The 16,099-nt window shown below is 34.9% G+C and overlaps 1 protein-coding gene across 8 annotated transcripts in view; it reads left to right on the forward strand.

Annotated features, from left to right (window-relative positions):
* Window positions 1–16,099, forward strand: part of EXOC6B (exocyst complex component 6B) — a 708,873-nt gene that overhangs the window by 415,367 nt on the left and 277,407 nt on the right. For all 8 annotated transcript variants that reach the window (XM_030877541.2, XM_060309973.1, XM_060309972.1 and 5 more), the window contains one exon: window positions 12,554–12,733. In XM_030877541.2, coding sequence (XP_030733401.1) covers window positions 12,554–12,733 — 180 coding nt within the window. The remainder of the gene's footprint in view (window positions 1–12,553; window positions 12,734–16,099) is intronic.

The following is a 16,099-nucleotide window of genomic DNA, read 5'->3' on the forward strand; positions in this document are numbered from 1 at the left end:
ACATAGATCAGTGGAACAGATTGGAGAACCCAGTATTAAATCCATGCATATATTGTCAATTAATTTATGACAAAGAGGCCAAGAATATACAATGAGGACAGGATAGTCTTTTCAATAAAAGCAAGTCAAAACTGCAGTGAGATAATACCTGAGATAAACACATGTTAGAATGGCTATCATCAAAAATACAAGAGATAACATATACTGGCAAGGATGTGGAGAAAGGGAAACTTGTACACTGTTGGTGGGAATGTAAGCTGGTACAACCACTATGGAAAACAGTATGGAGCTTCTTCAAGAAATTAAAAATAGAACTACTGTGTGATATGGCAATTCTGCTTCTGAGTGTGTATTAAAAGGAATTGAAATCATTATCTTGAAGAGTTATGTATACTTCCATGTTCACTACAGAATTAATCGTAATAGCCAAGATATGGAAACAACCTAAGTATCCATCAACAGATAAATGGATAAAGAAAATGTTACATACATATTCTCCATATATGTATCCATATATATGTGTGTATGTGTGTATATAGATGTATATATGAATATTATTCAGTCATGTAAAATGAGGAAATCCTGCCATTTGAATCCTAAAAAAATTCAAACTCATAGAAACAGAGAGTAGAAAAGTGGTTGCCAGGAACTGGGAGAGTGGGTTTGGCAAAAGAGAGAAGTTGGTAAAAGGGGTACAGACTTTCAGCTATAAGAGGAATAAGGTCTGAGGATCTAATGTAAAACATGGTTTCTATAGTTGATAATACCGTATTGTATAATATTTGCTAAGAGGATAGAACTTAAATGTTCTTACTAAAAAAAAAAAAGATAAATATGTCAGGTGATGAATGTGTTAAATAACTAGATGATAGAAAAGAAATCCTTTCACAATATATTTGTATATCAAATCACCACAATATGTATTTTAAATGTCTTATAATTTTGTTTTCAATTGTACCTCAGTGAAGCTGAAAAAATGGAAAAAGTGAGATGTGTAACAACAAGATATTCTTTATCTGTTTATGATTAGGTTAGTTGCTAGATGAGTTACACATTCATGATGTGACCATGGGTTGTTTAAAACTCCCTATAAAATTACAACAGAATTAATTATGCATGATATTATGTTGGTATCTTTACTTGTAAACTTTTCAATGATGTCTCCTTGTAGTAATACTGATACAATTTTACTGAGGGAAAGACTTATTTCATAAAGAGGCCCCAATTATTAGTATGAAAATATGACAAGAGCTTTAAGAATTTCAGGATGACCTTCCTTAGATAGTTTAAAGGAATTATAAGTACTCTTAATATTAGCATTATTATGGAGCATGGGTAATAATTTTATCAAAAATATTTCTACATGATTTCTACATGTGGAAGCCAAAATTTCTCTAGGAAAGAAAATGAGGGAGACGCTTATAATTAAGTGTTCAATAGGAAATAGGATTTAGAGAGTTAGAATATGATGTTCATTTATACTTGTTTATCCTATGGGGAATATGTAATATGTACTGCTATTCTTCCCCTAATCCATCTCAATTTTCTTATTTCAAGGGCTTTTCAAATTATGGTCAGAAATCCTCCCAAAGGGTGGCTTGTGTATTTTGTTGTTCCAGCATTAAAATTGCTGAGGGAAAATTAAAGGCAGACAGGAAGCCATAGAGGTTGAGCAGCTAGTTAAATACTTAGTAAAGGAGAAGTTCTGGAGACCACTAAAGGTCATGTTGACAGTGCTTATTGGAAACACTGATTGCTTAAAACACATTGAAAGTTTATTTTTACCAGGACTGTTTCAGACCAACTAACCCAGAACTCAGTATAAACATGGCAATTATAACAGCTACATATTGTGTATTTTCCTAAGCTACTGTTTCCAGAAAACTTTCACTTGCAGATGGAAACCTTAATGCTGAAAAAGGGGCAAAAACAATCAGAAGGTCTTCAAGGTATTTTCTTGCAGAGTTCCTTCTTGTTTCTACCATATGTGACCTAATCAAGCTGGTATCCTTAGCTTTCCTTGTTTATAAGAATTCCCTCACTTACAAAATAGAATGAAGGTATTTATTAATTTACCCCATCACAAATATTGCTTGTGTACCTACTATAAAATATGGAAGAGAAAATACTTAGTCCTTGGATTTAGAGTCTATAATCTACGGGGAAGACAGACACTGTAAGTTCTATAAAGAACTGTGCAAAAAATGCTGGAATAATGTAATAAATACATTAAATCTCTCACTGATTCTCCAAGTTTTTATAAAGCATCTGCTACATACCAGGCAATAAACCAGTCTCCTGACTTTACACAGCATATATTCTCGTGAGGGTGATAGATGATACAGAAACAAAAAATTTAATATAATGTGAGGTAGTGGTAAGAGCTAGGAAGAAAAATAAATGACCTGAATGAAATAAGAAATTGAATCACTTGGATTTCTGATAGATAAGCAGTCCAGTCAGAGGTAACAATATGGTAGAAGGTATTGGTGTATTCAAGGTGATCAGTATGCAAGGGGGTCAGTCTGGCCGTGAAGTATTTATCATTGGTAAGGGTGGTAAGAGACAAGATCGTCAGGAGTCATATGATTTCTGGACTTGTAGGCCCCAGTAAATGCTTTCTATTTTATTTTGAAATGAAATATGAGGTCATTAGAAGATTAGAAATGGTGGTGGTAACCTGATTTATGATGGGTAACCCTAGTTGCTTTGTGGAAAATATACTATAGGTCAGCAAGAGTGGAAGAAGAGAATCCAATTTGAAGGTCATTGCAGTAGTCTAGGTAAGAGATACTGGTCACTTGGACTACAGTGGTAGGGTTTGAAGTGGTATGAAATATTTTTGAAGATAGAGATGGCAAGTTTTATTGCTAGATTAGGTATGAGATAATAAGAGAAAGAATGGAGTCAAGGATAATTCCAGGATACTTAAACTAAGCAAACTGGATTAACTAAGATGGGGAACAGCAAGAAAATAAGTTTTGGGGAGTGGCAGTAGAATCAAGATTTCCATTTTTCACATATAAAGCTTGAGGTATTTATTAGTCATTTATCATAGAGATTAAATTGACAGGATAAAGTCTTAGCTGGACATAAAAATTTAGAATTCATAAGTGTAAAGATGGTATTTTATGCCATGGAGCTGGCTGTCTTTGGGGAATTTAATATAGATAGAGAAAAGGTGTGAGGATTGAGCTCCAAGGGAAATCAACGTTGACAGGTCTAGAAGAAGAGGTGAGTGGTACTTATCTCAGTTCTGAGACCTTCAGGGAAGACTTACTGGAAAAGGCCCAGTAGGAGGTGTCCAGCAGGAGTATCTTGGGACCAGCAGGAAGTGTCCAGGTGGAGAAAGGATGAGGAGGGAGTAAGGGACATTTTTAGGTGAGGCAACTTCATGTAAAATGATGAAATAATGAAATAAAATCATACTTCTCTGGTGTAGAATAAGGGTAGCAATGACATAGAGAAGTAGGTAAATATCAATTGTGAAGCACTTTGTTTTATAATGATAGATAATTTGGACTTTATCCTACTAAAGTCTTTGAGAGACTTCAAGCAAGGATGTGTTGCAATTTTAAAAATAATCATTTACTTTGCCTAATTAGAAGGAAGAAAGGAATGATAAAAGCATGGAATGCAGGAAAGGAATGAGACAAGAAAAAAGAAAGGAAGGAATAAAAAAATCACAATTACTTGAAATTCATAATCAGAGGAAATGAAATACCGAGAATACTTTGTATAACTCTGTGCTAATAAATTTAATGATCTATAGGAAAATATGTGATTAAAAAGGTGATTCAAGAAGATAAAGAGGACTCCCTGGTGGTGCAGTAGATAAAACTTGGCACTCCCAATGCAGGGGGCCCGGGTTCAATCCCTGGTCAGGGAACTAGATCCCAGGTGCATACCACAACTAAGGGTTTGCATGCCACAACTAAGGAGCCTGTGTGCTGCAACTAAGGAGCCGGTGAGCCACAACTAAGGAGCCATGAGCCACAACTAAGGAGCCCACATGCTGCAACTAAGACCCAGTGCAACCAACTAAATAAATAAATATTAAAAAAAGAAAAGATAAAGAAAATTGACATAACTATGAAAAAAATGAAAAAGTTGTTAAAGACTTCTTAAAACTGGGGAAGATTCACATGATTTTACCAGTGAATTCATTCAGGCTTTCACGAAACAGATAATTTCTGTATAATTTAAACTACTCCATACCGTAGAGAAAAATGGAAAATATCTCAGTTAATTTTTGTGAAGTCAACATAACAATGATTCAAAACTTAAAAAAAAAAAAAAAGTTCTGAAGACCCTAGGGGCTGGACAGGAATAAAGACGCAGACGTAGAGAATGGACTTGAGGACGTGGGGAGGGGGAAGGGTAAGCTGGGATGAAGTGAGAGAGTGGCACGGACATATGTACACTACCAAATGTAAAATAGATAGCTAGTGGGAAGCAGACACATAGCACAGGGAGATCAACTCAGAGCTTTGTGTCCACCTAGAGGGGTGGTATAGGGAGGGTGGGAGGGAGATGCAAGAGGGAGGAGATATGGGGATATATGTATATGTACAGCTGATTCACTTTGTTGTAAAGCAGAAACTAACACACTATTGTAAAGCAATTATATTCCAATAAAGATGTTTTAAAAAAGATAATAGCAATTGATAAAATAAATATTAGAGCAACAGAAAAAGAGAGATTTGGTCATAAAATGAGGTTAGCTAATATTTAATAAGCTCATGGTTCCCTCAGGTGTGCCAGGCTCTTTATGAAAGTTATTAGATTTAATAAAGGTGTTAAAACTATGGAAAAAAATATAGTAGCTGAAATTAAGTTTAAAAAGAAAACTAGAGAAACCATAAAATCCCTGAGCAATTAAAGACAAATATTGATGTAAAAATCATAAATAATAAAATATCAAACAAAATCCAGAAGTGCATAGAAAGCAGGGATAAAGTAATGTTAAGAATGCAAAGATGATTAGTATTAGAAAGTTGTTTAAAATTATTCACTACTGTAATAGATCAGGTGAGAAAAAATGCATGAGTATTTAAAAAGATACTAAAAAGGTATTTTATGTAAGGCCACATCTCTTCCTGATAAAATCTCTTAGTGAACCCCTCTATCAGTAATTGACAGATCAAGGAGGCAGAAAATTAGTAAGGATATTGTTGAACTGAATGGTGCTATCAATCAGCTAGATCGAATTGACATTTATAGAATACTTCATCTAACAACAGCGTAATACATATTCTTCTCAAGCTCATAAGAACATTCACCAAGACAGACCATGTTTGGGGTATTAAAGTACATCTTAAAAAATTTTAAAGAATAAAAATCATATAAAGCTTGCTCTCAGACCAAATGGAATTAAACCCTGGAAATAAATAACAGAAAGATAGCTAGAAAATCCCCAAATATTTGGAGATTAACCAGCACACTTCAGAAAAACACTTGGGTCAAAGAAAAAGTTTCAAGAGAAATTAAACAGTACTAAATTAAAATAAAGTATAACTTACTAAAACTTGTGGCATCAGTGAAAGCACTGCTTATAGGGAAATTTATAGCATTAACTGCATAAATTCCAAAAGAAGAAATTTCATGATCAGTAATATAAGCTTCTACCTTAGGAAACTAGGGAAAGAAGAGCAAATTAAATCCAAAATAATCAAAAGAAAAGACAAATTAGAGCAGAAATAATTGAAAACAGAAAAGCAAAGGAGAAAACCAATGAAACTAAACATGGGTTTTTAGAAGGATCAATAAAATTGATAAACTTTGAGTTAGGCTGACCAATAATAAAAGACAGAAGACACAAATTACTAATATCATAAATGAAGAAGGGTCCATCACTACTGATTCCATGGACATTAAAATATTAATAAGGGCATATTATGAACAACTCTATATCCACAAATTAACAACCTACATAATTTTTTCAGAGACACAATTTACCAGAACTCACACAAGGAGTAATAATCTAAATAACCTTATATCTGTTGAAGAAATTGAATCAATAATTAATGGCTTTCGAAAATAGAAAACACCAGGCCCAGTTGAAAGAAGTTGAACAAGACACAAGTAAATGGAAAGATATTCAATGTTCATTAATTGGAAGAATTAATATTGTTAAAATGTCCAAGCTACCCAAAGTGAACTACAGAATGCAATCCCTATCAAAATGGTACTTTTTTTTACAGAAATTGAAAAAAAAATATTAAAATTTGTGTGGAACCACAAAAGACTCTGAAAATCCAAAGCAATCTTGAGAAAGAACAAAGCTGGAAACAACACACTTCCTGATTTCAAATTATGTTGTAAAGCTATCGTAATGAAGACAGTATGGTATTGACCTACAAACAGACACATAGATAAATGGAACAGATTGAAGATCCCAGAAATAAACCTATACATATATGGTCGATTAATTTATGACAAAGGGGCCAAGAATATACAATGAGGAAAGGATAGTTTCTTAAATAAGTGGGTTTGGTGAAACTGGACAGGCACATGCAAAAGAATGAAACTGGATCTCTGTCTTATACCATAGACACAAATCAAATCAAAATGGATTAGAGACTTGAATGTAAGACTGAATCCATAACACTCCTAGAAGAAAACATAGAGGGTAACTTCTTTGACATTGGTCTTGGAGATGATTTTTTGGAGTTGACACCAAAAGCGAAGGCAATAAAATCAAGAATAAACAAGTGGGACTTCATCAAACTAAAAACTTTCTGTACAGCAAAGAAACCATCAACAGAATGAAAAAGCAACCAATTGAATGGGAGAAAATATTTGCAAATCATATATCTGGTAAGGGGTTAATATCCAAAAAACACAAAGAACTCATACAACTCAATAGCGAAAAAACAATCTGATTAAAAAATGGGCAGAGGAACTGAATAGACATTTTTCCAAAGAAGACATACAAATGAGCAACATGTAAATGAAAAGATGTTCAACATCACAAATCTTTAAGGAAATGCAAATCAAAACTACAATGAGATATTACCTTACATGTAGAGTGGTATCATCAAAAAGATAAGAGATAGGGTATATATCCAGAGAAAATTCTAATTTGAAAATATACTTGCACCCCAGTGTTCATAGTGCACTATTTACAATAGCCAGGTCATGGAAGCAACCTAAATGTCCATCAACAGATCAATGGTTAAAGAAGATGTGGTATATATATACAATGGAATACTACTCAGCCATAAAAAAGAACGAAATAATGCCATTTGCAGCGACATGGATGGATCTAGAGATTATCATACTAGTAAATAAAGTAAATCGGACAGAGAAAGGCAAATGCCATATATCACTTATATGTGGAATCCAAAATATGATACAAATGAACTTATTTACAAAACAGAAGTAGACCCACAGACATAGGAAACAAACTTATGGTTACCAAGGGGGAAAGGGGATGGGGGAAGGATAAATTAGGAGTTTGGGATTAGCAGATACAAACTACTATATATAAAATAGATAAAAAAGTTCTACTGTATAGCACAGGGGACTATATTCACAATCTTGTAATAAACCATAATGGAAAAGAATATATATGTGTGTGTGTGTGTGTGTGTGTGTATAAAATATATGTATAGCTATACTTTGCTGTACACCAGAAACTAACTTAACATTGTAAATCGACTATACTTCTATTAAGAAAAAGAGACACAAGAGATAACAAATGCTGGCAAGGATGTGGAGAAAAGGGAGCCCTTGTGTACTGTTGGTGGGAATGTAAGCTGGTACAGCCACTATGGAAAACAGTATGGAGGTTCCTCAAAAAATTAAAAACAGAACTACCATATGATCCAGCAATTCTACTTCTGGGTCTATATTCAAAGGAATCAATATCTTGAAGAGTTATGTATACTTTCACATTCATTACAGCATTAATCAAAGTAGTCAAGATATGGAAACAACCTAAGTGTCTCTTAATGGATGAATAGCTAAGTTACACACACACACACACACACACACACCACATACACACAGTGGAATATTATTCAGCCATTAAAAAAAGAAGAAAATCCTGATCAGTTGCAAAAACATGGATGAACCTAGAAGGCATTATGCAAAATGAAATAAACCAGATAGACAAATACTTCATGGTATCATTTATATGTGGAATCTAACAAAAAAAGTTGAACTCATAGAAACAGAGAGTAGAAACATTATTGCCAGGGCTGGGGGGTAAAGAAATAGAGGTTGATAAAAGGGTACAAACTTTCAATTGTAAGATGAATAGTCTGAGCATCTAGTATATAACAATGTGACTATAGTTGATTACACTATTGTATAAATGATAATTGCTAAGAGAGTAGAACTTCAGTGTTCTCACCAAAACAAACAAACAAAAAAGTAAATATGTGAGATGATAGCTGTGTTAATTAACTTGATGTCGGGAATCCTTTTGCAGTGTATACCTATATTTAGTCATTATGTTTTTCATTTTAAATATCTGACAACTTGGCAGTTATACGCTAATTAAGCTGAAAGAAATTCTACCTAATATTTAAGGATGAAATTTCACCACTTCTCTATAATATTTTCCAGGAAATAGAAGCAGAGAGAATACTACGTAACTCACTCTATGAGGCTAGCATTACCATAATACCAGCCAGACATCGCAGGAAAGGAAAGCTACAGACTAATATTTATCATGAACTTAGATGCAGAATCCTCAACAAAATATTATGAAATTGAATCCAACAATGTATCAGAATTATATACTACCACCAAGTGGGTCTGCAAGACTTACTCAACATCAAATATCAAGTATTGTAATTCATCACATTAATGGGCTAAAGAAGAACAATTATAGAATCATATTAATAGATATAGAAAATGCATTTGACAAAATCCAACACCTGTTCATGATAAAAACCTCTCAGCTAACTATAATAGAAGGGGAATGCCCTCAACTTGGTAAAGAACATCTACAAAAGTCCTACAAATAACATCATACCTGATAGTGAGAAACTAGAAACTTTCCTGCTAAAATCATGAAAAAGGCCGGAATGTCCTTTTATACCACTCTTATTCAACATTCAGTAAGCCATGAAATAAAAGACTTACAGACTGGGAAGACAGAGATAAAACTGACTTAGTTTACAGATGACATGATTGTCTAAGTAGAAAATATGAAAGAATTAACAATAACAAAAAGACTGCTGGAAGTAATAAATGAATGTAGCAAGGTTCAGCATATAAAATTTGTATACAAAAGTTATTTGCTTTATCATTATACCAGTAACAAATAACTGGAATTTGTAATTAAAAACATAATGCTATTTACATTAACATTGAAAAAAGAAATAGATATAAACCTAACAAGATAAACAATATCGATGTGAGAAAACCTGTAAAACTCTGATAAAAAGTAATCAAAGAAGTAAGATCTAAATAAGTGGAGATATGTTCCATATTCGTGGATAAGAAGATTCAATATTTTATCAAGATATCAGTTCTTTTCAACTTAATCTAAAGATTCAGTCCCAGTCCAAATTCCAGCAACTCATTTTGTGGATATTGACATATTGTTTCTGAAGTTTATGTGGAGAGGCAAAACACCCAGAATAGTCAACACAATATTGACGGAGAAGAACAATGTTGGAGAACTGACACTACCTGACTTCAAGACTTATTATAAAGCTACAGTAATCAAGACAGTGTGGTATTGGGAAAAAAAAACAAAAAAAAACGATAATTAGGTCAAGGGAACAACATAGGAGCCCAGATATAGACTCTCGCAAATATAGTCAACTGATTGTTGACATGCAGTAAACTCAGTTTAATGGAGAAATGAAAGTGTTTTCAATAAATGTTGAAACAACTCGACATCCACCTGCAAAAAAGAAAAAAAAATGAACCTAGACACAGATGTTACACTTTAAAATTGAGTTAAAAATTTGAGTTTGAGTTAAACTCAAAAAAAATTGAGTTAATTGAGTTAAAAATTAACTCAAAGGGGATCACAGACTTACGTGTGAAACACAGCACTATAAAACTCTTAGAAGATAACATAAGGGAAAATGTTGGTAACCTTGGGTTTCACTATGACTTAAGGTACAGCAACCAGAACACAGTCCATCAAAGAAAATACTGATAAGATGGACTTCATTAAAATGAAAAACTTCTGCTGTAGAAAAGACACTGTTAAAAGAATGAAAAGAAGGAGAAAATGTTTGTAAAATGCATATCTAATAAAGGACATATCCAAAATATGCAAAGAATGGGTAAAAGTCAACAATAAGAAAATTAAAAAGTGGGTTTAATGTGGGCTCACTTTAAAAATGGGCAAAAGATCTGAATAGATACCACACCAAAGGATGGAAAGGGAGTTATAAGTTAAAACAACAGTGATACCATTGTACAACTCTTAAAAAGACTAAAACTGAAAACACTGACAACAAATGCTGGAACAATAGCAGCTCTCATTCATTGCTGGTGCTAATACAAAATGGTAATGTTATTTTGGAAGACAGTTTGTCAGTTTCTTATAAGGCTAAACAGAAATAGTCTTCCCATGCAATTCACCAGTCATGCGTCTTGGTAACTATCCAAGTGAATTGAAATGTTAAGCTACACAAAAACTTACACATAAATCATTACAGTAGCATTATTCAAAATTGACTACACTTAGAAGCTATCAAGATGTCCTTCAATAGGTAAATGGATAAACAAACTATGATACATCCTGACAATGGAATATTATTCAGTGATGAAAAGGAATGAATATCAAGCCATAGAAAGACATGGAGGAAAATTAACTGCACATTGCTAAGTAAAATAAGCCAATCAGCTACATACATGGTTCCCAGTATAAGACATTGTAGAAAGGCAAAGTTCTGGAGAAAGTAAAAAGATGGTTTGTTTCCAGGATTTGGGGGATGAGCAAGGGAGGGATGGATAGAGTAGAGTGGATTTTTATGACAAGAAAACTATTCTGTACGATCCTGTAATAGTGAATACATGACATTATCCATTTATAAGTACCCATGGAACTGTACAACACAAATAGTAAACCCTGATGCAAACTGTGAACTTTAGTTAATAATAAAATATCAATATCAGTTCATCTATTGTAACAAATGTTCCACACTAATGCAAGGTTTTTTAAATAGGGGAAACAGTGGGAAGGGGATGGCGGGCAGTATCTGGGAATGCTCTGTACTTCCTGCTCAATTTTTCTTTAAGCCCAGATTTCTAGAAAATAATGTTTATTAATTAAAAGAAAACTTAGTAAAATGGGAATTCAAGGACAATATTAAATTATCATACAAGTAAGTAAATATGTAAGCAGAGAAATGCTCTTAGAACTGTGTTCACATAAGTAAACATAGTCAATGCCTATATTATAGTATGTAAATACCTGTAAACTTATGCAGCCATTAAAAAGGTGAAAATGGAGAGGCGGGTATGAGTTCGAGTAAAGTTTTGGGGGTAGAATTTATAGGACACCGTGCCTATGAAGGAATGAATGGAATCTAATATGTTGCTTAAATCTCTGCCTTGGCCTGAAATAAACAGGTGAAGAGTGGGAATTATGATTATTCTTGTCCTGGACTTACAATATTCAAAGTTTCTGTGAGCCATAATGCAGGAAACAATCAGAAATATGGGTCTTTAAGAAGAAAGGGTTTGGACAGATATAGTGGAAGCCATAGGAGGTGATGAAATCATCCAGCGGAAGTGAGAGGATTAGAGGCCAGAAAAGTAAAAGTAAAACTATGTCCTGAAAGCCAACAGAGAACAGGGTAAGATGAGACTGAAAAATGGATATTGGATATGGTAGCCTGGCGGTCATGGATTACCCTGGACCAGTCCATGTTGATGGATTGTTAGATTGCAGCGTAGACTGTTTTCTCCTAAAAATGTTTTTCTTGGAGCTTTAGTCCCATAACACTTCTTAGAGCCTTTTATATGCCAGTGTAAATCAAGACTCTTTTAAACTGGGGTTCTCAGACTTAATTGATCTAGGAACTTTTTTGCTGTCATTTAAGCATTTTTCAGGACTGTTGTTAATTAGAGCATATTTTAGGAAATGTGTGCCAATCTTTGAGGAAACTTGATTATAAAGAATCTAGAAAGGTAGGATAGTAACTAGTGGGAACATACAGCATTAAATTAGAAACTTCAGGATACTTAAAATAAGCAAAGTGAAGAGACTAGCAACTATAAGAGAGGTTGATATTGCAGGAAGGGAGGTTCTTGGAATTCCAGAAGAGAAGAAAGAGAACAGGATCCTGAGAATGAGTGTAGTTTTAAACATAGGTAAGAAGGTACAGGATGCAGATAGCTGAGGGCAGTGAAGGCAGTTTCTCTATTTGGTGAATCAATATAATAATTTGTCTTGCAGATACAAAATAGAAAGGACTCTACTGAGCTTTTGAAAACAAGAAAAATTAATGGAGACTGTGATATTACTTGATATTCTCAATTATGTTACTTAGTTTGAGATGTCTCCAAGCAGAGATTTCTGCTTTGCTTATACTGGAATTTTGAATGACTATTCAAATTTCGTATTTCACAGGATGCCAGACATGCAGCTGAAGAAGAGATTTATACCAACTTAAACCAGAAGATTGACCAGTTTCTACAGCTGGCTGACTATGACTGGATGACAGGAGATTTGGGCAACAAAGCTAGTGATTACCTAGTAGACCTCATTGCCTTTCTCCGTAGCACCTTTGCTGTCTTCACACACCTTCCTGTAAGTGACCATTGCTTTTACTTTGTCCATCATATAGAAAAAAGGTTTCTTAAAATCTAGATTGGTAAAATATGTTTGTTTCTGCTTTAACTAGCCAGAAAGCTGTGGATATAAAAGCTCACACTATAATTATCATCCCTTAACAAGATTTAAAGACCTCTTTCTCATTTTCTCATTGACATTTGCATTTTGTTTATTCTGGAAATGGTTCCTAATATTATGCTACTTATATCCCTCCTAACTTCAAGGTAATTAGTACAAACATATAATGAATGCCTTGGTAGAAGTAGAATAGAAAATTAGGAGTTAGAATTTTAGATATGTATTTTTTAATTCTAGAATGTCCATTTAAATTTTTTTATATCCTCAAATTTCTGGTGAAATTCTCCATCCTTTTTCCAATTTGTCTATCTTTTCTCTATTTTCTTGAGCATATTTATCACAGACTTTTAAAAATTGAAGTATAGTTGATTTACAATATTATATTAGGGACTTCCCTGGCAGTCCAGTGGTTACGACTCTGTGCTCCCAATTCAAGGGACATGGGTTTGATCCCTCGTCAGGGAACTAAAATCCCGAATGCCTCACGGTGCAGCCAAAAAAAAAAGTTACAATATTATATTAGTTTCAGGTGTACAGCATAGTGATTCAGTATTTTTACAGATTTTACTCCAGTAAAAGTTATTATGAAATAATGGCTATAATTCCATGTGCTATATGATATATCCTTGTTGCTTATCTATTTTATACATAGTAGTTTTGTATCTCTTAATCCCTTTCTCCTGTCTTGCCCCTCCCTCTTTCCCTCTTTTCTGTTGTTTCTTGATCTTTATTTTATTTATTTCCTCTCTAATCTTTATTATTTCCTTCCTTCTGATGACTTTGGCCTTTGTCTTTTTCTAATTTCTTTAAGTGGTTGGTTAGGTACTTTATTTGAGGTTTTACGTATTTCTTGAGGAAGGCCTGTATTGCTATAAACTTCCCCCTTAGAACTGCTTTTGCTGCACCTCATAGATTTTGGAATGTTGTGTTTCCTTTTTCCTTTGTCTCACCGTATTTTCTGATTTCCTCTTTGATTTCTTCATTGACCAGGTGGTTTTTTAGTAGCATGTTGTTTAGTCTCCACATGTTCATGCTTTTCCCCATTTTTCTTCCTGTAATTGAGTTCTAATTTTATACCATTGTAGTGGGGGAAAATGCTTGATATTAATATCTATCTCCTTAAATTTGTTCAGCCTTATTTTGTGGCCCAGTGTGTGATCTGTCCTGGAGAATGTTCCATGTGCACTTGAAAGGAATGTGTATTCTGCTGTTTTTGGATGAAATGTCCTGTAGATATCTTTTAAGTTTAACTGTTCAAGTGTGTCATTTAAGACCACTGTTAATATGATTGATTTTCTGTCTGGATCATATGTTCATTGATGTAAGTGAGGTATGAAAGTTCCCTATTGTTATGGTATTGTCATCAATTTCTCCCTCTATGTCTGTGAATATTTGCTTTATATATTTAGGTGCCCCTAATATTACACTGAGTGTAATATCCTTGTCTTGTATTGATCCCTTTGTCATCATATAATGCCCTTCTTTGTCTTTTGTGATAGCTTTGTTTGAAAGTCTATTTTGTCTGAAGCGAGTATTGTTACCCCGGCTTTCTTATTGTTCCCATTTGCGTAAAATATCTTTTTTCATTTCCTCACCTTCTTTGTGTATGTGAGTTTCTTAGGCGACATATAGAAGGGTCTTGTTTTTTCATTTAATCAGCCACCCTGTGTCCTTTGAGGGAGCATTTGTCCATTGATATTTAAAGTAATTATTAATAGGTATGTACTTATTGCCATTTTGTCACTTATTTTCTGCTTGTTCATGTAGTTCTTCTCTGTTCATTTTTTCTTCTCTTTGTTTCTTCCCTTGTGGTTTTGTTGATTTTCTTTAGTAGTATATACCAGAGAACTCCTAGATGTTTTCATTTTTTACAATTTGCTCTTTTCTTTTGCTGTTCTGATTGGGTGATTTACATTATTCTACCAGATCATTATGCATTCTTCTGTATCACTTAGTTTGCTATTCATTCCTCCTAGTGTGCTTTTAATTTCAGCTGTTGAATTCTTCATTTCTGATTGGGTCTTTTAAAATACTTTCTAGTTTCTTATTAAAGTTATTAGTGTATAGATAGATTCTTTCCCCTAATTCAGTTAACATTTTTTATAACCAATGGTTTGAATTCTTCTTCAGGTAAATCGTTTATTTATGTTTCATTTTTTTTCCAGCTGTTTTTTCTTGCTCCTTCAATTGAGAACAGTTCTTCTGCCATTGCATTTTGCTTAACTTTCTCTGTTTCTATGAGTTTAGGTGAAACAGTTACCTATTGTGGTCTTGAAGGGGTGTTCTTATGTGGCAGCATCCCTATGTGTGCCCAGTGCCTTTGGTGGGAGAGCTGGATTTGGTGTGGAAACAAGTCACATCTTTCCTCAGGATGTGCTGGTAGCTATCAGCTTGGTAGGGAGTGGGGCTAGAGATGGAGGAGCTAGAGCTGGCACCAGGTGTGAAGTGGGACTTCCCCTCTGCTCAATGGCCACGACCACCCTATGAGGGGTGGGGTCTGATCCCAAATTCCTGGAGCAGAAGCCCTGAGGGTCTGGCCTGGGCCAGCTCTGTTTCCTTTGTGCTTCCCCCTTTTTCCACACTGAGAGCCTTGCCCAAGTGGCGGGAAGTGCTGAAGTAAGTTGGGTCCATAGGGTCTCTTGGCCTGTGTTGATTGCAGACAGAGGTTCAAGCTGTCTCTGATACACTGCCTGTATAGGTTCCCACAATTGTTTCCCTCACAGCTGGTTACTGCCCCCGTCCCTGCTGCCCCTGCCCTGTTGTGGAACCACACTATAGAGCTGTTGTTGTCTATGTGGACTTTCAGTATCAGGAGTTGAGCTATGTTCGAGTGCTGCCATCAGAGATTTGGGCTGCTTGTGATGTTCTGCTTGAGTAAGCATTAACAATGACCCCAATCCCACCCAGGCTCCGCCCAAAGACCAGGTTGTCTCTGCATCCCAAGATCGAGTTTTCTCCCTGGTCATGACCACCCCAGATTTAATGCCCTGCTGCGACATGGAGTGAGCAGCACTGGTGCATTGGCTCGGCTCAGGCTGAGGCACGCACTGAGGCGGTTGTGGGAAACCTGGCAGCCACTAGAGCAGAACTCTTTCCACCCTGCCTTGAGGGCAACCCAGCACTCATGTGCTCTTCATGAGCAGTGTTCAGGCTTCCCACTACCCCCCTGTTAGTCCCAGTGGTCCTCCAACCAGCCAAGGAGTCTTGTCTCTCCTGCACAGGACCCCAGACTTGGGCATCCAATCTGTGGCTCTCACCACTCAC

Source organism: Globicephala melas, chromosome 12 (genome assembly GCF_963455315.2).
Source record: "Globicephala melas chromosome 12, mGloMel1.2, whole genome shotgun sequence".
Taxonomy (NCBI): domain Eukaryota; kingdom Metazoa; phylum Chordata; class Mammalia; order Artiodactyla; family Delphinidae; genus Globicephala; species Globicephala melas.